The sequence below is a fragment of the Fusarium verticillioides genome, chromosome 4 (genome assembly GCF_000149555.1).
Source record: "Fusarium verticillioides 7600 chromosome 4, whole genome shotgun sequence".
NCBI lineage: Eukaryota > Fungi > Ascomycota > Sordariomycetes > Hypocreales > Nectriaceae > Fusarium > Fusarium verticillioides.
The window spans coordinates 1,672,178-1,692,716 of NC_031678.1; the positions used below are offsets into that span (position 1 = coordinate 1,672,178).

The 20,539-nt window shown below is 50.3% G+C and overlaps 8 protein-coding genes across 10 annotated transcripts; 5 read left to right on the forward strand and 3 right to left on the reverse strand.

Annotated features, from left to right (window-relative positions):
• The first annotated feature begins 518 nt into the window (after positions 1–518).
• On the forward strand, positions 519–2,356 carry FVEG_04880 (phosphoserine aminotransferase). The gene is made up of 3 exons (XM_018892797.1): positions 519–900; positions 953–1,751; positions 1,801–2,356. Exons 1-3 carry the CDS (start codon positions 789–791, stop codon positions 2,165–2,167), a joined length of 1,278 nt encoding a protein of 425 aa, XP_018749563.1. The 5' UTR covers positions 519–788; the 3' UTR covers positions 2,168–2,356.
• Positions 2,357–2,451: 95 nt separating this feature from the next.
• Positions 2,452–4,758, forward strand: FVEG_04881 (tRNA modification GTPase TrmE). Its single transcript, XM_018892798.1, has 3 exons — positions 2,452–2,961; positions 3,012–4,450; positions 4,512–4,758. Exons 1-3 carry the CDS (start codon positions 2,674–2,676, stop codon positions 4,528–4,530), a joined length of 1,746 nt encoding a protein of 581 aa, XP_018749564.1. The 5' UTR covers positions 2,452–2,673; the 3' UTR covers positions 4,531–4,758.
• On the reverse strand, positions 4,520–5,863 carry FVEG_04882 (hypothetical protein). The gene is made up of 2 exons (XM_018892799.1): positions 5,703–5,863; positions 4,520–5,641 (listed from the first exon to the last, which is right to left on the reverse strand). Exon 2 carries the CDS (start codon positions 5,260–5,262, stop codon positions 5,020–5,022), a length of 243 nt encoding a protein of 80 aa, XP_018749565.1. The 5' UTR covers positions 5,263–5,641; positions 5,703–5,863; the 3' UTR covers positions 4,520–5,019.
• A 1,016-nt stretch (positions 5,864–6,879) lies between these two features.
• FVEG_15562 (hypothetical protein) lies at positions 6,880–8,565 on the forward strand. Its single transcript, XM_018904715.1, has one exon. It carries the CDS (start codon positions 7,520–7,522, stop codon positions 7,886–7,888), a length of 369 nt encoding a protein of 122 aa, XP_018749566.1. The 5' UTR covers positions 6,880–7,519; the 3' UTR covers positions 7,889–8,565.
• Positions 7,861–11,459, reverse strand: FVEG_04883 (mannosyl-oligosaccharide glucosidase). The gene is made up of 3 exons (XM_018892800.1): positions 11,069–11,459; positions 9,052–11,015; positions 7,861–8,990 (listed from the first exon to the last, which is right to left on the reverse strand). The coding sequence occupies exons 1-3, from the start codon at positions 11,298–11,300 to the stop codon at positions 8,745–8,747; spliced, it is 2,442 nt and encodes an 813-aa protein (XP_018749567.1). The 5' UTR covers positions 11,301–11,459; the 3' UTR covers positions 7,861–8,744.
• A 245-nt stretch (positions 11,460–11,704) lies between these two features.
• Positions 11,705–12,495, forward strand: FVEG_04884 (hypothetical protein; the record flags this gene model as incomplete). Its single annotated transcript, XM_018892801.1, has 2 exons — positions 11,705–12,038; positions 12,089–12,495. The coding sequence occupies 2 exons, from the start codon at positions 11,705–11,707 to the stop codon at positions 12,493–12,495; spliced, it is 741 nt and encodes a 246-aa protein (XP_018749568.1).
• Positions 12,496–12,581: 86 nt separating this feature from the next.
• On the reverse strand, positions 12,582–20,222 carry FVEG_04885 (cytokinesis protein). 3 transcript variants are annotated; one of them, XM_018892804.1, is made up of 5 exons: positions 20,111–20,160; positions 18,638–20,062; positions 15,638–18,589; positions 13,925–15,585; positions 12,582–13,888 (listed from the first exon to the last, which is right to left on the reverse strand). In XM_018892804.1, exons 2-5 carry the CDS (start codon positions 19,224–19,226, stop codon positions 13,883–13,885), a joined length of 5,208 nt encoding a protein of 1,735 aa, XP_018749571.1. In that variant the 5' UTR covers positions 19,227–20,062; positions 20,111–20,160; the 3' UTR covers positions 12,582–13,882. The 3 variants fall into 3 exon arrangements, with proteins under 3 accessions (XP_018749571.1, XP_018749570.1, XP_018749569.1); XM_018892803.1 differs by having other exon boundaries at positions 12,582–15,585; XM_018892802.1 differs by having other exon boundaries at positions 12,582–15,585; positions 18,638–20,222.
• FVEG_15563 (hypothetical protein) lies at positions 12,856–13,488 on the forward strand (the record flags this gene model as incomplete). The annotated part of the gene is made up of 1 exon (XM_018904716.1): positions 12,856–13,488. One exon carries the CDS (start codon positions 12,856–12,858, stop codon positions 13,486–13,488), a length of 633 nt encoding a protein of 210 aa, XP_018749572.1.
• Positions 20,223–20,539: the final 317 nt, after the last annotated feature.

The following is a 20,539-nucleotide window of genomic DNA, read 5'->3' on the forward strand; positions in this document are numbered from 1 at the left end:
TTAATGATGAAACCAATTCAACCGTTGAAGCATACTGGCAGTTAAGGCCTGAAGAAAGACAACTAATTCCCTTACTATGAGCAAGCTCTATTGCGGATAATGAAATGGAATACAGGATGTCAACTAAATAGTTAGTCAGTTACTTGCTGTACTAATTTGGTGCTGGGGGGCCTCCGTTGTAAAGACATCGGGTTTCGAGACTTTGATGTTCTAGCGCAAGTAAATGCAGTTCTCAACAAATGTCCTCAAGTTACTGCTGCTCTTTGACAATACATGTTGGACTCATCAGGCGTGCCCGGGAAAGTATTTTCTGAGGCAATACACTTCGGAACACAGCAGCAATTGACACAGCTTTTCATGGTCCGAAGATGACTAGATACCTAAGGTAGGCTTGATTGATCGATGTATGTTCTAATATCTGCTGTGCCAGCCTAGTATAACCCCTAAGTGGTGCGGAGCCACCACATTGATGGCCAGTTTAGCCTCAGCGAATAACGATTGCAGTTCACAGCCATCACGGTTCACCAATCTGTTGAAATATCGAGGATTTGAACAAGGCCTGTCCAATCTCGACTACTGTACATATACCCCTCATCTCTTCGGATTTGCTCTTGTCACACTAAACTCATCTTCTCAGAGTCATACGTTGAATATCGGATCCCTTCTGTGGGCATTTCTATTGGATGACTCACGGTGACTTACAGTAAATACCCGCGACTTTTAGACAACTCCAGTTTTTATTCTCTCTCATATTCACTCTCTCATCCATCTCTCAACGCAACAACATCATGCCTTCCAGATCTGAGATCACATATTTTGGCGCAGGCCCGGCTCTGCTGCCCACAGACGTCCTTGAGAAGGCTGCCCAGGCCCTCATTGACTATGAGCATACCGGATTAGGTACAGCAAAAATCTCATAATTAATCGTTAACGTCACTAAACAAATGACAAGGTATTGCTGAGCACAGCCATCGCTCAGAGCTGGCTACAAACATCATCAACGAGGCCAAGGCTGATCTTGCCTCTTACATTGACATTCCCGAGGACTATGAGGTTCTTTTCATGCAGGGTGGTGGAAGTGGAGAGTTCTCCGCTACCTTGTACAACCTGGTCGGTGCATGGGTGACAAAGAAGAAGGCCCAGATTGTTGCCAACCTCAAGGCTCCTGAGGACGACCCTCGCGTGGAGCAGGAGCTCAGGAATGCAGTCGAGAAGGAGCTCAAGACGGATTACATTGTCACTGGTGGCTGGTCTCAGAAGGCTTCTGAAGAAGCTAAGCGACTGCTTGGTCCTGAGCATGTCAACATTGTCGCTGACGCCCGCCAGATCAACGATGGCAGGTATGGCAAGATCCCCGAGGAGAGCACATGGAACCTCTCCAAGGATGCTGCTTTGGTGTATTATTGTGACAACGAGACCGTCGATGGTGTCGAATTTCCCGCGTTCCCTCAGTCCTTGACCTCTGGACCTGACGGCGAGGGCCCTATTGTTGTGGCCGATATGTCCTCCAACATCCTGTCGAGGAGAATTCCTGTCCGAAACTTCTCAGTTATCTTCTTCGGCGCCCAGAAGAACCTCGGCTGCACTGGTGTCACCGTTGTAATTATCAAGAAGAGCCTTCTTCCTCCCAAGACACCTCAGCCCCCTGCCGCGCTGCTTCGACGACTTGGACTTCCTATCCCTCCCATCATCTTCTCTTACGAGACTATCGCCAAGAACAACAGTCTCTACAATACCCTCAGCATCTTCGAGTAAGCGCTTCTATAGGGCACGTGTGGTACATGTACTGACTAGAATTAGTGTCTATATTGCTGGCCAAGTTCTCAAGAAGTCCCTCAGCACCTATAACAAGGTCGAGGGACAGGAGGCCGTATCCGCCAAGAAGGCAGAGCTTATCTATGGTGCTCTTGACGCTCACCCCGACGTGTATAGAGTTGTCCCTGACAAGTCTGTTCGTTCAAAGATGAACATCTGCTTCCGAGTTACCAAGAATGGCGACACTGATGGCACAGAGAAGGCTTTCCTCAAGGAGGCTACTGCGCAGGGTCTCACCGGCCTTAAGGGTCACCGAAGCGTTGGTGGCATTCGTGCCAGCAGCTACAACTCCATTCCTTTGGAGGGCGCAGAAAAGCTTGCCAAGTTCATCGAGAAGTTTGCTACCTCTTGACAAAAAAAATCAATCATGAAAACTTTGAGCTGGACGGTTTGAGAATTTTATGGAATTGATCAGACAGATGCGTGTACGACATCAGGGATAAAAGTCAACCTAGATGGATGTTGAATTCAACATGCTCCATAAGAATAAAGAGTAAAAAAAAAAAAAAAAAAAAAATGATTAAAGCATAATAAAAAGAGATTTGCTTAAATATAGTATCTTGGTGATGATTCTCTAGAAACTTTATCTCAAACATCTATTCTGACAATAATGGATGAGTTTCAGTGGATTAGTGCACTCCATCCATAACTATCAGTTTGATACGATCAGTGGGCCCTGAGCGCTATAACCTGGAATCAACCTCAGGTTTCTCTCTTGTTTATGTTTCCAATTAGCAAAACCCAGCCAATGCTCATCTTTTCCTCCTAAATATAGCGTCTATCGCCTTCGTTCTGAGAATACCAGATCATATAAAAATTAGAACAAGTTCGACCATCTCACTATCACTCATTTCGCCGATGCTGAGACGCAGTCTCCTAAGGAGACTCAATTGCAAAGCGGAACGCTCTCGAGTCTTCCTATCGCCATTCTCTATCAGGAACTATAACGACGCAAATTTGACAGAACCTTTGTGGTATTCTATTGCCTCGTCGACAAAGCCATTCTCACATCGGTCGTGGCATACTCAAAACTCTGAATCTGTCTCCGGATTACCAATCATAGACGACACCATCTATGCTCTATCAACGGCACAGGGTCGGGCCGGTATTGCAGTAATTCGCATCTCCGGCCCATCATGTCTTGAGGTAAGTGTCATACAAATAATACATATACAGTATCTAATTTTTGGCTCAAGATTTACGAGGCACTTTGCCCATCAAAACCATTGCCAAAACCAAGATATGCAACAGTGCGGTCCCTATATGACCCTGGGCATACCAATAATGAACAGATAGTGCTGGACTCAGAGGCTCTTGTCCTTTACTTTCCTAGCCCCAAGACTGTTACTGGTGACGATGTTTTGGAGTTGCACGTTCATGGAGGATCAGCCACCGTAAAAGCTGTGTTAGCAGCCATTCCGAGATGTTCCGCTACACATCGTATTCGATACGCAGAGCCCGGCGAGTTTACGAAGCGCGCCTTTTTCAACGACCGCCTAGATCTTGCTCAAATTGAATCCCTGAGTGACACCCTGGCAGCTGAAACCGAACAGCAACGTCGTGCAGCTGTGCGAGGCAATTCAGGTGCTCTTGGACGACAATACGAGGCATGGAGAGAGCAGCTCTTGTTGGCTCGTGGTGAGATCGAAGCATTGATCGACTTTTCTGAAGACCAGCACTTCGACGAGTCCCAGGCTGATTTGTTGCAGAATGTGACTGCGCAAGTTGCCAGGATGCTACACAGCATTGAGCTGCATGAGCAGGGAAGTCAAAGGAGCGAGCTTTTGCGGAATGGAATTCGTATAGCGTTGTTAGGGCCACCCAATGTTGGTAAGAGCTCGCTTATGAACCTGATCGTCGGGCGCGAGGCATCTATTGTGTCCGGTGAAGCAGGCACAACGCGAGATATCGTCGAGGCAAGCTTAGACATTCGCGGCTATTTATGTTCATTTGCAGATACGGCAGGTTTTCGCTCCAAAGGTTCCCGGGTGATCAACGGGGCTGATAGTGGTGCAATTGGGGCCGTGGAGGAAGAAGGTATACGGCGAGCAAAACAACGAGCTCAGGACTCTGATCTTGTTATAGTCCTAGCATCCGTGGAGGACGGCCAGGATGGGCCATTTCTGCAATACGACCAAGAAACGCTCGATCTCGCTGCGGGGGCGGAGGACTGTGTCGTCGTTATCAATAAGCAAGATGCAATTGAGAAGGAAGAATTTGAGAAACTGGTTCAGGATTTCAAAAACACTGTTCGAATTCAAGCCCCCAAACTAGCGGCGGCGGAGTTCGTGTCCGTATCGTGTAAAGAGGCTCAGGCAGGAACATGGGAAAGCAAGGATCCTGGCGGTATCCAGGCTGTGATCACCAAGCTCGTGGCATCCTTTGAGAAGATGACATCCATGCCTGTCGATCTTCAGGATCTGCTAGGCGTTACAGAGCGTCAGCGCCAGCTCCTCGTCAAGTGTCGTCAACACTTGGAGGACTTCATGACGGAGGCTGCCCCTGAAGAGGGCTTGGATGCCGATGCCGTGCTTGCTGCCGAGTATCTGAGGTATGCTGCGAATTGCCTTGCACGGATCACGGGGCGGGATGATTTTGGAGATGTTGAGGATGTACTGGGTGTTATCTTTGAAAAGTGAGTTCTGACAAATTTATGTATGAGATGTCTGACAAGATGCTGATTTGAGCCGTGTTAGATTCTGTGTGGGGAAATAAGCGCGTGGCGAAGAAGACTACAGTGATGAGAGATGGGCAAGAGAGTTGAAATGTATTTTCCATCGAGGAATATTCTATAGAGAGCAGCTGGTCTAAACAAATTGAAAAAGACTCGAGGTTGGGCCGCCTGGGCCTGGTCTAGCAGGTTATGAAAAGAGAAAGCGAAGATAAATTTGAGACGAGAAGATAAGAAAAATAAAGCAAAAGGAAATCCATGCTGTATGCTCGCTTCTATGCAGTTCCATGCCATGCCAACGCTGTGTAATGCTATGCTTCCGTCTTTTCCAACTCCTCCCGCTATGCGATGCCCTGTCTGCAATTTGTTGCTCCAAATACCGATACCAATGCTGATGATGATAACAAAACGAAACGAAACTCCATTCCATGCAAATGTTGTTGAAACTAGTGTCTAAACAGAAAACTCCGCCCAATGCTTGCGCTGTCGCTGTGTATGCTTTTGGGAAAGTGGCTCAAAAGGAAAAAAGGAGTTTACTCCTCGTCATTGTCACTGGGACCATTGTAGCCAGAGCGGCCCTTGTTGCCCTTGGAGGAATCATCGTCTTCAGGGCCGTTGTAGCCAGAGCGACCAGAGTCTCCCTCCTCAGGCTCGTTGTAGCCAGATCGACCACGGTTGTTTGTGGGCTTGGAGTCGGAGTCGTCGCCGTCCTTGTTGTAGCCAGATCGGCCGAAGGATCGGGTAGTGGGAGCAAATGTGAGGGTGAAAGCAGCCATTGTGAATGTAGAGTAGAGTAGAGTTAAGTGAGACTTTTGGGTGAAAATAGAAGTTGGGTTGAGTTGAAAGAGCTGAGTTGTTGTATATGAGTGTTGAGTTGCAGTGTGGTTGTAGAGTAGTTTTAGAGTGTAGATGAAACTGGTTGTTGATGGTGATGAGAATTCCAATCCAGAGGAGGAGGAGATGGACAGTTATATAGAAAGTGAGTCAACTATAGATCGAAGCCAAGGGTAGGTAACTAAGCACATCGCAGATAGGGAATCTCGGTAGACGGTGGAAGCGGCTGACTCTGACTGACGCCTGTTCGTTCGTTCGTTCGTTCGTTCGTTCGTTTGTTCGTGCTGTGTGGTCGTATCATGACGATCAAGCAAGCACACCCTTAGCATGGGGTTAACAAAATAGAAACACGCTACATAGCGTATCGTGCTAGGTAGATTACAGCAGTGCCCGTTATTCCGCCCTTGTCATGGATGGATGCCATGGAACCTTCTTTCGCTTCCGTCAGTCTGCGCCATGTCGCCGATGCTGACAGGGGATCCATCAAAGCCGTGAGTGGTGGAGGACACCATCGTAGGGCTGAGGACAATGGGTTTATTATGGGGGACCGGACCTTGCAGTTACAGGGGTCCTTTGTCAAACGGTGTAAGTTAATAAGTAGCCACACCCACGGTACCCGGGGTAGGGGTCGGGTCGGGGTGCGGAAGACCCGGGCCGTATCCAGTCAAGTCGCTGCGTATTGTATTACTGAGGGAGTCTTTTGACTGCCCGTTCCATTGATGGGCTTACGGGGCTTGGGCAGGGTATACGTTATAATAGGTAAGCCACAGCCTCAAATGAACACCCCTGCCCATGTAATCAATCATGCTCCACGGCTCTGGCCATGGACCTGGAGCAGCAGATGCAGAATAGATGCGATGTTTCGACCCCCAACAATGCCAATTGTTCAAGATAACAGACATGTCAATGAGTTTGGAGAGTTGGTGTGGAGACGGAGCTTAGATACGTAAATACGCACCTCCAAGATACTGCATAGTATTCGTATTATCTATCATTCCGCCAATAGATACTATTCCGCACTCATGGTACTGTATCAACGTCAAGACAATTGCGGATTTGCAACGCAGAAACGTCATCAAGGCTGACAAATGAGGCCTTGTGATTCCAACTCAATCAAAACTCCGACTACCTCTCGTAGGCTCGGAGTCAATCGTGGAGTTTAGGAGAGAGAGAGGCACGGTACGGACGGAGTAGACAAAAGAGATTCCAATTGATCCCGGTTGAAATTCGTTGAATGTGCCAACGTGTTCTTGACTGCATGCGCGTCCCATATCGCAATAGGCGCAGAGAAGAAGCTTCCAAGGTGCAATTTCCCGTCACATGGGCACTCTTGATAAGTTTAAAAGGCTGCCTAAAAGACAAGACATTTACATGAGGCATCACGATAGCGAATAAGTCAGCAAACTGCACCGTTTATTCTGTCATCCCGCTTTGTCATCCCGCAAATGGCTGATGCAGCCACAGCAGCCATGACGCGACTTCCCCATTGGCGTGCATCGGTCAAGCCCGTGTTTCCGCCTACCGAAGGAACAAACTGCTCCAGATTCCAGGGCCATCATCATCATCATCATCACCGAAGAGTCACCCTCTGCATATTCCGCCTTTCTTACTAAACACGAACTCTCTCTCTTATCATGACTCATCTTGCACCGTCAATCAATCATTGAAACCAACAAAAGAACCTTGTCAGGTTCCCGAATATTGCAGTTACTCAATCGGTCTCGTGGGGGCAGAAGAATGAAACGTCACGTTCAAATCGAGACAACCTCAACTTACACCACGCGCACTCTATCATCCACACTCGCACTCGCACACTCACACTAACCCTCACCCTCACACCCATGAGGTAATCATCGAACAGCCCCTTCTGACCTTACCATCACTCGCACACTAGCCTATTGGGTGACCGGGACTCCTTCATTCCGGTCGGCACGGCATCTGGTCTTACCCGTCAGTCAGGTTCAAGTTCAGGCCCTTTCGCCGGCCAGCGCGGGCCCTCCCAATCCCCTGGGACCTAATTTCTGAGCATCCAACTCCTCGATATACTAAGACTCGACGGGGGTTCTCGATTCTCACTGAGATCTCTGGTACCGCTTCTCATTGGCCAGACCCCCAAGCAGCCATCCTAAGCGCCCTGCTGTCAATGACCAACGAGCTAAAAGATCGAACCATTGACGCGTCCGCTCCCAAGAATCGCCAATGTTACGCTTGTTCTATCAATGGAAACATTTCGCGATCGAAAAAGTCACATTCCAATCACATCATGATGTCCGTCTGGTCTCGAATTCTTACAAACAGCCGCAATGGTACACCAACCTCACCCGCCGCATGCATATACCCTGGTCGACTTTAAGCGCCTTAAAAATAGAAACAACGCCGTTACTGGTCAATTGGCGCGCTGTCGCTTCATCTGACTGTTTTCGCTACGGTAGCTCGCTGCATAGCCCCGGACAGGCTCCAATTGATCCAATCACCAGGCTTAGACGGTACACTCACCACCACGAGGCATTATCCAGGGAATCAGCCTTGCAACCTAGACCGGGCTCTTGTATTACTGTTTCTACCTAAGACCTAAGACATGAACCATGTTTCTGCCGTCTCGGCTACCTCTGAGGCATTACGGATATAGCTTTCCAGATCCTTGCCTGCTGTTTTGTTTCTGCTTACTCCCCTGAGCCATGTCTCGGGAAGGATTGCAACGCCTGTCAGGTGTATCAGAGAGTTCCCCTGGGCGTGGAAGCTCACGTTCCACCAATACAGGTTGCAGCCTGTTCACGTTGAAGATATACACAATCTATCAACCCAACGCACGTCAAGCAATTCTGGGTATTTCTAAGAATGGTTGCATCTACGGATCTGCAGCTTATGTCTCGGCAGCTACTTTCGTCCCGGAAGCAAGCCGGTAGGCCATGACTGGTAAACGATGCAGAATCGTGACATTGCTAGAAACCCGCTGACGTTCAATTGACTAAACGCAAACACCCTTTCTTTTTTCAACTTCGTCGACAGCCTTCGGCCATTTGAATAAGTCCCGCCGACGCCACTAAGACGTTGACAGCCTGCCGATCCGTATGGCGCACATACCACAGTCACCGATCTGCATCCATTGAGCCATCACCTGCACCAGGCATTAAATCACAGCCATCCGTCGCACAGGATCAATAAAACAGAGTTTGGAGGCTCTGTCCCTGAATTGCCTAATGTGGTAGAATGTTTCGATCCCTGTTCCCAGCCTCTTAGCCCCCAAGCTTCACAAGCCTGCATGGCTTGAGGATGCGGTACGAGCCGTGGGATTGTTTTACGGTGTATGTCTTGGCTGTGACTAACCATTGGCCAATAGCCGGCATGTTTCAATTGGCATATTGCGATACACACAACACCTTTTCAAAGTAGTCCTACATTGCCTTGTTCCATTCTGTCCCATTCACAGCTCGTCCTTGGCACGAGCCTCCTGACTAGGGTCTTCCATGGCCATGATCTTGACAACGAGACTAGTCCATCCAGTGAAGTGCTGTGTTCGCTGGCCGGCGCCCGTGTCGGGGTTGTACTGCTCCCAGGCGAAGCCAGTTTCTTCCCAACTCTTGTACACGGTGTCAACAAGGTTCTTACGGAGACGCCTGAACAGATCCTTCGCTTTGCCTCTGTAGGGGCCTTCCTGCGAGGCAACGTTCTATATGCACATGTTAGTCTTTGTACTACTTCGCCAAGGGAACATATGGGGGAAACCCTACCTGTAGTTGAGACAAAGCTAGGTAGTTGATAGGCATCCACACAGGGCTGCGCCAGTAGTTCTCGCCCGTGGCGTAGAACTCATCCTGTTTACTCAAGCTGCGAATGCCGTGGGGGCTCCAGAGGTGCTCCTCGTCACCGATCAGCTCAAGAATCTTGCCCAGCTTGGGGTCGTCAGCCTTCATCAGGCCGACCAGAAAAGGGAACAGGGAAATGTAGCCCTTGTGGCATACGAGTGCGTGTTCCTCGTAATCATCGATTGTTGCGTCACAATAGCAACCCTCCTTATCGGACCAGTGGAGATCATTGAGGTTGCGCTCAATGCCATCCAAGTTTTTCCTATACTCATTCACATCTTCGGCCATGCTGAGGGCATCTGCGATGTTCATCAACGACTTTGTCATCAGCCCAACCCAGGACATGAGATCAACATGCAGCTCGCCCGGTGACGGGGGCTGAGGTCGAGGATAGTCGTCCAGGCCACTGGTGAGGATGTGAGTCTCAGTGCGACCCCTCCATCTGTATGCTTCCTTAGTTGAGTATGCCTCACGGTCATAATTCTTTATGTCGCCGCGCTGGGTTTTGCGGAACCAGTCATATTGTTGTCTCAACAGGGGGTACAACTTTCGAAGATAGTTCTCGCCGAGCTCGATATTGTCGAGGTGAGCGGTTTGTAGAGGATCGGCCCCAAGAATGCGTTCCTTTGCCTCGCTCTTGGTCCCATTTGATGCACGAAGACGCTCCATGAAGCCCTCGATGATAAGGAAGAGGGTGGGGGGGTTGGCATAATGTGGGAATTGCACTTGAAACTCAGGAGGGACCTTACTCCTGGCCTCATGGCCTAGAATCTGTTCGCGAGCGATCCAGCCATCTTCGTCCATGGTGTTGTACCAGCTCTTGACAATTTCAAGTGTGAGGTCAATATCCCAATCGGCAATGGGAATTAGATGAAATCCTTCATCCCACAGAAAACCACGGGGGAAGAAAGGGCGAGAAGGAACACTGGTGAAGAGCTCGTAGGGGCCCTCGAGTTCCGGCTGTGTGCGTGCCTTGGCTTGCGCGGCCTCCTCCCAGAACCCGTCGCTCTGCTCCTCATACTCAGGCGCATACGATCGATCAATCAGCTGGTGACCATGGAAGTACCCTATGCCGCCGATGAGGTTGGACAGCATGCTCTTGCCGAATTTCTTGTACTTTGCCTCTGTGAAAGGTTCCTTAAGCTTGAAGGTGTTGGTGAAGCGCTCGTTGAAGATTTCTGATGTCTTCTCGATCTGTTCAGTAACCTCCTCAGAAGTAAAATCCTTGCCTCCAGATCCCGATGAAAAGATGACATCGAACTCGAACGGCCCCTCAAAGGTCTTCTCGACCACATGGACGTTGCCTTTTCCAGGCGCATGGGCAATACGGTACACCTGCCACGGTGGAGGCGGATTTTCCTGGTCAGCATTCTGCTGCACGGGCGAAACGGCATCTTGGAGTTGCTTGAAGACAACGGGCTTGCCCTGCCAGGTAAGGTCGGCTGGGACTTCGGTACTCGAGACGATGGTTGTGTCGCCATGTCGATCTTCCAGGAACTTGTGGTCTGTTGAAGGGTGCTCTCCGGTACCTTTTGTGATAAGAAGCTTGTAGTCTCCTAGCGCCTTTGAACTGCCCTTGAGAGTAACATCATCTTCGAAACCATACTCTGTACCTTCACCCTCAACAGCAAGTTCGCCATCACCATCCTGGGCGATGTAGTAGAATAGCATAGTCCTGGTGTTTTTCGGGGCACCGTCTCGCAGCTCACCCTTGATCCGGGCAGCCCAGCTGCCACCATGATTTCCACCGGGGATCTTGACAAAAGTAGTCGTCAAGTCGATATTGTTGGCCTTGTCGTGAATGGACTGCACACCGCCTATGCGGGCATCATACTCATCCCACCCGTAGCCATGCATATCTTCCCCCTGCTCGCAGGTATATCTGAAACCTTTAAGGCAAGTGTCAGAGCATTTGAATCACCAAGCTTGTTGTCTCACGTACCATTCTGAATATCATGGTAATTGTCGACTTTCCCCCACATGAGCCCTGTCCATAGGCTATCTGGTGTTCGTGGTCGCACACCAAAGTACAAATTGGATTTGTAGGGGCCCCAAAAGAGGCTCTGGTTGTTTTGACGGCCGATTTCAGTCGTCAACACAGAAGATGCATCTTCAGCGGCTGAGACGCCCACGGCGAGTGTCGCTGCAGACACCCAATGGGCAATTTTCACCATACTGACGATGAAAAGGTTTCTCTCGAGCCTTTAGAAGAGAAGTTGAGATAAAGTTTTTTTCTCTTCAGAACGAATTCTAGAGAATCCAGTTCCTCATTGGGTGAGTTTGTGTGAGAACAAGCTCCAGAGAACACGTAGAAGCAGCGAATTGATATGACGACGCAAGGCTGAGAGTTGAGAACGATCCGGGGTCCACGAGAGCTCGGGCCAATGATAAAGCTTCACCAGCCACCGCCACTTAGAGTTCGAACCCCACTTAAAAGTATCTTGTTTCAGCCTTCCTCTTTCTAGAACTTGTTAGATGCATTTTCGAACATCCATCTTTACTCTTCACCCAACACTGTCAATATCTAAACATCATCAGCAATCTCTTAGAACCGGAGTCAGAATCTGCAAGACACACAATGGGAGACCCTAGGCGAAGCAGGCGACCCGATAGTCGTCAAATGTGGGACGAATCCGACAGACGCGATAGGCGTGGAGGGCATAATAGGGACAACGACCGCGATCGCAGAGGATACAGGTCAAGATCACGCGAACGCCGTGGATACAGAGATAGATCGAGATCGCTAGACAGGAGACATCGAGATCGAGATGGTGATAGGAACAGACCTAGGAATAAAGGCCCACGCCATCATGATGACCGAGACCCCAGAGACAGACGCAGAGAGGATGCAGAGGATGCACCACCAAGACAGAGACGAGATGAGCGTCGCGAAGATGATAGAGACAAGCGAAGTATGCACCCCCACCCATTTCAACGTTATGGAAATCTAACTTGCCAGCAGGCAAATCTCGTCGCTCAGCGTCACCACAATCACGAAGTCCTACTCACGAAGCACTTCCCACGCGCCCTCGCCCCGACACAAAGCGCCCGGCACCAAACATGTCCTTCAACGTCGGCTCTCGCGCAAGCCGCTCACCACCACCGCCTTCACGCGCACAGCGTGAAGAGGAAAATAGCCGCTCAGAAGAGGGCCAGGCTTCAGAGCTTGAAGAGGATCCTATGGACGCAGAGGACGACGATATGGCCGCTATGCAGGCCATGATGGGCTTCGGCGGTTTTGGAACAACCAAGAACAAGAAAGTTTCGGGCAACAATGCTGGTGGTGTGCACAAAGAGAAGAAAACGGAGTATCGTCAGTATATGAACAGGAACGGCGGATTCAACAGGCCTCTGAGTCCATCACGCTGAGCGTGCTGGCTATACGACGTCCATGCAGTACGAGCTACGATCTCCGTGAGGACAATTGTCACTTTTAAGGTTGTGCCGCAAAGGTAAACTGGATTGGCGTTTAGGTGGATTGGTTCTCCTGCCAAACGAGCGCGGAGGTATAATAATTATGTGGAACATCAAAGTTTGCAGTATCTTGCATGTGTAATGCATTCTTAGCCCTCCTTCCCGTTCTTCTGTCGCATTGTTCGCCTCGTCAATACATGTTCAGGGCTTAACTTCGACCATCTCAAGGCTGTGCCTATTTCAACGTTTACCACAAACTCCTCCATTTTCACGAGCCAGCACAAGCTTTCGCAGAATACATGCAACGGTCTCGCCATGGCTATCCTTGCGCCATTCTTGTCTTCTTTCGAAAGTGTCGTACTCAGCATAACAGCCATCCACATAGTCCTCACCACTTTGTGGAACTGGATATGTCGACCCGCAACTCCTACACCAGAAGAGCTCATACGATCAAGACGCGAAAACCACAATGGTCGATCGGCTGTGAACAGAGTTATTGAAGCTGCCCCCCGGGCTGCTGCTGGCAAACACCCTTACCATAGGCCTTGTCACAGCTGGTCGTGGTATGCTATGTACTTATGGCCAGCCCGTGGTGACCATCTTCGCCGTAAGCCTCGTCGCAAATGGTGGTGGTACATTTTGGCCCTGTGGCCAGCTCATGATGACCCAAATCGGTGGTTCATTCTGATCGCGGCCGGGTCCATTAGTATACTTACCTTCATTTTCTTCTTACGAGAGATATTACCGGACATTTATCAGGGCCATGTTCGATTCTTTACAATCCTCTCGTTTCTGGCACTCGAAGTCGGACGCGCCGCCTATCTTTACCATGTCTTGAAAGACTGCTCTGTTCTGATTCGAGAAGTATGCATTGGTCTCATGGGTCATGTCACTGGTGGTTTCTGCCGCCTCGGCAGTCTATTTGCCGTTCCCCCGACGAAACATTGAACAAGGAGGGGGCGACAAGGAAAGTCGACGGAAACCTCGAATCATAATAGGAAGAAGCAATTTTGGGTGGAAGAGACTTCGAGACAGCGCACGATGAACAACGTGGCTGAGGAGGGTTTGGGTTACAAGGTCAAGAATGAAGGGTCACAGGCACCTATATCTGACTGTCACTTGCGACCAGTACTGCAATATCAAGATCACCATGACACACAGATTGTTCAAATACTCTCTCTTCCACTGTATGTGTTGGTGTAGACATTACGTATGCGCGTGCAATACATACAAACGCGATCTTTCCACTCCTAAACAGTTCCCAACACCGTTGGTATGCATCTCGAATCACAAACACCGCCCATCCATCTCATCCTCGTGCCTGTACCATGCCATGCCATGCCTATGCCTATGCCTGTGCCTGTGCCTGTGCCTGTGCCTGTGCCTTTTCCCCTTGCTCTTCTTCTGGGGCACCGTCGCTGGTAGTCGCTGCTCTAGGTGTTGGAACATCATCTTCTATAGGCGTTTCTTCTTCCTTCGGCGGCTCTTTGGCTGCCTCTCCTTCTTCTACCTTTGGCTCTTCCCTGGGTTCTTCCTTTTGTTCGTCGGGGTTCTCTTCTGACTGGTTTGTAGTGGCCCTTTCTCTTCGCCGTCTTCGTAGTCGTCTCTCTTCCTCTGCTGTTTGCCGTCTGGCTTTTCGAAGGGTTTCTCTCCTCTCAGGATCGTTGTCATCTGCGCCATCACCACCGCGCATGCCTTGTAGAAGAGCTGCTGCTCTATCGGCAACGTCGTCTTCACCTTCACGAGGCGACGAGAGGCCGGGACTGAGCATCTTGCTTTCGTCTTCGGTGGGTTCCTCCTTGTTCTTGAGGCCAGCTTCCACTTCTGGGATTTCGTCGAGGTCGGGAATCTTCTGTCCTGACGCGACGCGGACCTGGTGACGATCCTTGAGTCGCGCACGCCTTCTTCGGTCTCTCTGGTCCCGAGCTTGCGGCGCAGCTGCACGTAGTTTCTCCAGGAGAGAGTCCATAGCGCCGGTATTGGATGGAGACGTAGGTCCCGCCTCGGCGTTGGCGTTGGCGTTGGTAAGTTTAAGTTGTGCTGTGTGCTTCCGTTTCATTGACGCCTCGTTACGCTTCCTTGTCTCTTCCACCTGCACGTTCTTGTCACGAGACTTCTTCCACTCTCCCACGAACAATGCCAACTTGGCAAAGAAATCCCGACGGGCCCCATCATCTGCGGGGTCCTCGCCGTAAAATACCATGATATCTTTGTATGTCTTCATCATCTCTTCCAAGTACAGCTCCATCTGCTCGGATTTTCTTCTGGCTTCCTTCATAATACGTTGGACGATTTGACTCACACGGTCCTGGGGATGGAACTGCTTGGGGTCGCTTAGGTTACCAGAATCCAGCGACATTTGAATGTTTCGAATATTGTCGATGTATTTCTTCGCATCCGCCTGAAGTTGCTCAATGTTGATCTTCTGTGCCGTCATGACTCCGTTGATATCATCCGCAAATGTCTCCCACTCAGGGTACTGATTCCGTACAATACGCTCCACGAGGTCGGCCAATGTTGACTCGTTCTTGTCGTCCTTGACCATACCCAATCTTGCAAGAGAGCTGAGCTTGAAACCACGTGCTTGCTTGTTCGCATCATTCATGTAATTACCAATATCCAAAATAAGGCCAAGTACGTTCATCAATGAAACGGAATCGCGTAGCGACTCCGATACTGTCACAACCTGTCGGATTTTCTCGTTAATCTCTTCGTACTCTTGTTCAAAGCTTCTAGTAAGAGCAAGGGCCCTCATTCGACTTTTCCAGTAGTGGTGTAACTCAAAAGCCGTGTAGAGGTAAAGCTGATCTTGTCGAGTCAGCTCCGAGGGATCAAGTTCACGGTCTTGAGATTTGGCATCAGGTCCAGTCCAGTCCTTGCTATACGGCGCCATTTGCTTGACTGTGTTGTCGGGGATGTTACAGAGGTCATCCTTCTGCAAAAAGTCCATCACTACAGCGTTGTCTAGAATCTCTGGATCGCAGTGAATGATCATTTGAACAATCTTCTCGACAGAGTACTGTGAAAACTTGGCAAAAGCAATTTCTGTGCAGTGTTAGTAGATAAATCAATGGTGGATAAAGGGGTATAAACTTACCATACGCCTTGCGGAGATCAGAAGAGATGATTTGCTTCTTGTCATCCTTCTTAGAAGAGTTTCCTATACCAATCTTCTTGATCTCCTTAGCCATGAACAGTTTCTCGACCTCGTCGAGAATGCCCTTCTTGCTGAGCTCCTGATACTTCTCCTCTCGGGCTTCAGCAGAAGGTGTGTGGGCTGCCCAGTGACTGGTCTCAGGGGCATCAACCTTCTCCCAATGCAGGGCCTTGAGCTTCTTCTTGGGACGAACCACGGGCAGGCCAATGCTTGGTGCAGCCCCGAAAGCGGGTTGTCGGGCCAAGAAGTGCCCAGACATAGCACCAGGCAGGGGAGGGGGTGGTGGAGGGGGCATACCTCCAGCACCAGGTAAAGGAGGCGGTGGTGGAGGAGGAGGTCCACCACCTGGCATCAGCATGCCAGGCAAGGGGGGCGGAGGCGGAGGAGCACCAGGAAGCTGGCCCGGCATTGGGGGAGGTGGAGGCGGAGGAGGCGGCGGCGGAGCTCCGGGTATTTGACCAGGCATCGGAGGAGGTGGAGGTGGCGGCGGAGGCGGAGGAGCAGCACCAGTGACTTCGATTTTGGGAGTTTCGCTGTCACCTGGTGGAGTGATGGGTGATGAAGTCTCCATACTAGGGTGAGAAGGACCGGTGGTGTCATCTTCAGAATCACTGGCATCGAACTTCTTGACCTTGGAACCAATCTCACCAAGCAAGCCAGCTTGCTGCTTGGGGTCTATCGTAGGTCGCTTCATCTCGACAATTCTGGGCTTCTCGAAGATGACACCGTCCTCGCCTTCAGTCTCGTCGTCCTCATCGATCACCTCGCCATCAGAACGTCTCTTAAGGGGCTTGCGTGGAATCTTGGTATTGCGGTGGATGCTGCCCAGAACGCTGTTGGTGAAGTCCCGAGGAGGCGTACCACCACCAGGAGGTGTTCCAGGCCTGTCGTCCATCTCCTCGCGCAGGGCTCGAAGACGGTCTGAAGGCCCAACAGCATCTCCCCAAACACGTCCCTCGAGCTTGTATTGTGTCTTCTGCCGCTCGATCTGCATCTGTAACCGCTCCATGAGGCGTTCGCGATCCAGGATACCCTGCATCCGAGCAGGGTCTTCAGGGCCAGCCACCTTGCTGCTGGCGCTAGCAGCAGCAGCGCTTTTGATAGCCTTGGAAGCAGCTACGTCCTGTGCATCTCGAAGCATCAGGTATAGCTCTCTTGTTTCCAACTCGTATCGCTGGGCTTCCTTGGCTCTCATAGTCTGCATACTGTCCAATTCAGCTTTGAGTCCGTCTGCCTGTCTTCTTTGAGCATCAATGAATCGAGATTGCTCGTCCAGTTGCTTTTGTAATTTGGCAACCAGTCCATCAGCACCCAGCTCAAGCTGAGCCTTCGTCTCATCACGCTCAGCCATTGCGGCCTCAGCGATTTGTCGCGATTCAAGAGCCTCATCCTGGGCTTGCCTGGCTTCTGAGTCCGTATGCAATTTGTCAAGGAGACTTTGGACCGTGAAGTTGAGACTCTGCTTGAGATCCATGTTCGGCAGTCGCCGGTCCATAGCAACGTAGCTAAGCATGGAATCAACCAACTGGAACATGCGTAGGCGCTCCTCGCCATCATTTGCTCGGATGAGCATAAGATGCTGTAGAGCCGAAATGAAGTAGTCGTTGGTCTTGGTGCCATGGAGGCGCTGCTGAATGGCATCGGCAATTTGAACGGGATCAGTCAGATCCTTGACCTCGCCTTCGACGTCGTCCTTGATACTGCTATTCTCCCTCTCAAGCATATCCTCATAGTCAATGGCCTCGTTTGTTCTGAACCGTTCAATCTGTTTGTCCAAGAGTTCGTATTGGAACTCCTCCATCTTCGTCAATATTCGCTTGATACCACATGCTGTAAACTGGGCTCGAATGTGTATCCTCAACTCCAAATCTCTCTCGGGCGAATCGATAATCATGTTGACGAGCATGAGAGTCGCAACGGCGTATTCCATAAGCAAGTTCTCCATTCCAATACCTCCAGTCCTCAATTCTTCGCTGGCACCGACCAAACTTCCCATCTTGCCCCTACCATCAATGGTGACCTCCACCAAACGCATCCAAGCATCGAATCGGCCATTTTCTCCAGATGCGGTCTTGACCTCGTCCAGCGCCTGAATGACCTTCAGATGACCTTCGGCATTCTCTCCCCAGGTGCATAGGAAGGTTATGATCTCGCTGACAAGCTTCCGTGTGGTGAGACGAGGAGATATAAGAGAGCTAGCAAGGGCTACCATGACCTTTTGGTGAATCAAGGCATCGTCGGCGCCGAATTTGTTGTTCATGAGCGCCTTTACACATTTGATAATATCATATTCGCGATCGAGATTCTTGTCGATACGGGTGTTATCCTGGACTGGCCCCTGTGCTGTCCTGCGGTTGATCTTAAGCAGCAAGGTCATAAGAGCGACCTGTCCCTGGCACTCGACGAATCTCTTGACCCAACCAATCTGTTGTGTTCGCAAATTGACTTCCAAACTTCCCATACCTTTCGTGTCAAGGCGATCCTCCATAACTCGCCGCACATACCATTCAGGAGTACCTTCTTCGTCGGAGTACGTCGTGATATCGGGAGTCGCGGTATACTGGTTCGGGCGTGCTGTCTGCCGGCGCTTCTGCTCGCCTTGCCATTCAGTAAGTCGATCCTGATAGATCAGCGTCCACTTCTTCTGGGCGGGGTAGGCCATCATCTGTCTCCTGGCCTGCTCGGGGAGATTGTGCCATCCTCGCTTCTGCATCAGTTGGAGGAACATCTGCTCGACCACATTATCGTCGTCTGGTTTAGGGAAATAGAAACCACCCTGTGGATCGCTTTGTCCTGGAGGGGGGCCAGACGGAAATTTGGTAAATCGGTGAGAATCGCGGTTCGAGTGCTGAGAAGCAGCATAAGAGCTTTGGGAAGAGGCACTGGGCATAGCTACATTTGGTGAGCGTGATATCCTTCCATCAAGGAAACTTGTACTACCTGACTGAATGCTCAGATTATCAGCCGAGCCCCGAGCATTAGATGACATATATGAGTCGTATCGGGGGTTGGGAGGATTATTCGAGTGGGAAGAGCTGCCCCTAGGCGGACCCCATTGCTGATATTGGGTCTGACGGCCCGTTGAAGCCATAGTAACATTGCCATATCCATATCCAAGAGGTTGTCGCCCTGGGGAATGAGCACCAGACTGTGCCGACGTTCCATCCCAGCTCGGGTATTGGTGAAAGTCCAGGCCATTTTTGTTTAGGTGGTGCGGAAGAGGTTCACGGCGCACTGGCATCTGCTCGCCCTTGGGCAGATACTCGACAGGTATGGGAGAGCGTGATCCACCTCCAACGGCATCGTAGGGTATCGACGTAATTACGCCCGCCATCTGGTTGATACCGCCATCAGAAGATTCTGGGCGATCCAGCGAGATGGCAGACGACTCTCGTTTGTGGCGCGAGGAGCGAAAACTGGCGGCATCGTCTGCGGGGTATCTCGATTCCTCGGTCAAGCGCTTGTCTTTGTGCTTACTTCGTGAGAATAAAGACCGGCCGCCAGAGGACTGCCTCGTCTTGTCAGACATGGCGACGGCGACGGCGACGGCGGTAGGTGTGACAGAGCGGTCGTGGCCGCGACAGTCGTCGAAGCGGAGTGTTTAGTTTGCGAATCGTATTTCGAAAATACCTGTGTTGGTGTTGATCCGGGGTGTACAGTAAGGGAAAAAAGGAGGTGCCAGGGTTTCGATGAGCCTGGGGAAGCGTTTTGCCAACGGCTACCAAATTGAACACGTGAAGTTGGCGATATGCTGGCCCAGGGCCGCTCGCTTCATCGGGGGCACGATATCGCCGTTGAGGAAAATAGTGAAGTTATTCGGGGTCCGGAGCGTCAGTTGAATCGGCGGAAGCGCTATGATCGGACTTGAAACCTTGGTCGTCTGGAGTTTGGTTGAGTGTGAAGAAGCCCGCGTAGTCTAGATAGGGAGGGGGTAAAGTAAGGTAAAAAGACAAAGAAAAGGCCTAAGCTGTGGCTTTTGGATAGATGATGCAGACGGAATGTTTCAATGAGAGGTGCCAGAATAGAATAGGATAAAAGAAAATTAATTGAATTGCAACCCGAATTAAGTCGAAATGGTGTGAACGAACAAAGGAGCGTAGCGTGTCACTGCACAGCTGCAGTCGGGTCGGGGTGTCGTATAACGTTGAGAGTTAGGTAGGTCGTGCAGTGTGGTGTAGCAGTCACAGTGTACCACCAGCAGCAGCAGCAGCAATATCCGCAGTAGCCAGCCCAACCCAGAAATGGGAATGACTTGGGTTGGCGGGCTTCCAAATGGATCCTTCTATGATCAGGGATCTGAGGACCAAGCCGAGGGTCTATCAAGAGGAATGCGGATTGGCTCATTTGTTTACGGGGATTATGGGCCTAATATTGCTTAGCCGCCGCTTGAGCTCTCAGGTTAAGAACGCATACAAAGGCCCAAAGCGAGAGATATAGATTGATACTCAATACCTAAATAATGTAGTAAATCAGTATTGTAAAAGTCACTACAGTTAAATCAGCGAGCACAGTTATATCGTAATATCAGTGAGATTCCTTAGAAACAATGTGATATAGCATGATCATGCATGGATATTCATTATGCCCAAGCAGCCCTGTGACTGGTCTGAGAGACACCTTTTTAGCATCGACACCAGGCGGAGAGTTTTCTCTCGTATCAGGAGATCTGCCAGGGGAAGTGGGCTCTGTAGATTGAGGACGCGCAGGTGCATGTCAACCTAGAAAGAAATCAAGTTGAAGACCAGAAATTGAAGCTTATTAAAGAAAGTCTGAGACAACTACGCTTATTGAAAGAATCTCTTGTCTTCCTTAGAGTCCCGAGTGACAGGAATCTGTGCATAA

Bases quoted from the DNA above. Each gene is read 5' to 3' on its own strand.
- FVEG_04885 (XM_018892802.1), bottom strand. From the start codon at position 19,226: ATGTCTGACAAGACGAGGCAGTCCTCTGGCGGCCGGTCTTTATTCTCA. The intron at 18,590-18,637 runs GTAGTACAAGTT...CACCAAATGTAG, and splicing joins TAATCTGAGCATTCAGTCAG to CTATGCCCAGTGCCTCTTCC. The intron at 15,586-15,637 runs GTAAGTTTATAC...AACACTGCACAG, and splicing joins TGATCTCCGCAAGGCGTATG to AAATTGCTTTTGCCAAGTTT.
- FVEG_04880 (XM_018892797.1), top strand. From the start codon at position 789: ATGCCTTCCAGATCTGAGATCACATATTTTGGCGCAGGCCCGGCTCTG. The intron at 901-952 runs GTACAGCAAAAA...ACAAATGACAAG, and splicing joins CTATGAGCATACCGGATTAG to GTATTGCTGAGCACAGCCAT. The intron at 1,752-1,800 runs GTAAGCGCTTCT...GACTAGAATTAG, and splicing joins AATACCCTCAGCATCTTCGA to TGTCTATATTGCTGGCCAAG.
- FVEG_04882 (XM_018892799.1), bottom strand. From the start codon at position 5,262: ATGGCTGCTTTCACCCTCACATTTGCTCCCACTACCCGATCCTTCGGC.
- FVEG_04881 (XM_018892798.1), top strand. From the start codon at position 2,674: ATGCTGAGACGCAGTCTCCTAAGGAGACTCAATTGCAAAGCGGAACGC. The intron at 2,962-3,011 runs GTAAGTGTCATA...TTTTGGCTCAAG, and splicing joins CCGGCCCATCATGTCTTGAG to ATTTACGAGGCACTTTGCCC.
- FVEG_04883 (XM_018892800.1), bottom strand. From the start codon at position 11,300: ATGGTGAAAATTGCCCATTGGGTGTCTGCAGCGACACTCGCCGTGGGC. The intron at 11,016-11,068 runs GTACGTGAGACA...CTTGCCTTAAAG, and splicing joins TTACCATGATATTCAGAATG to GTTTCAGATATACCTGCGAG. The intron at 8,991-9,051 runs GTAGGGTTTCCC...ATGTGCATATAG, and splicing joins TAGCTTTGTCTCAACTACAG to AACGTTGCCTCGCAGGAAGG.
- FVEG_15562 (XM_018904715.1), top strand. From the start codon at position 7,520: ATGTTACGCTTGTTCTATCAATGGAAACATTTCGCGATCGAAAAAGTC.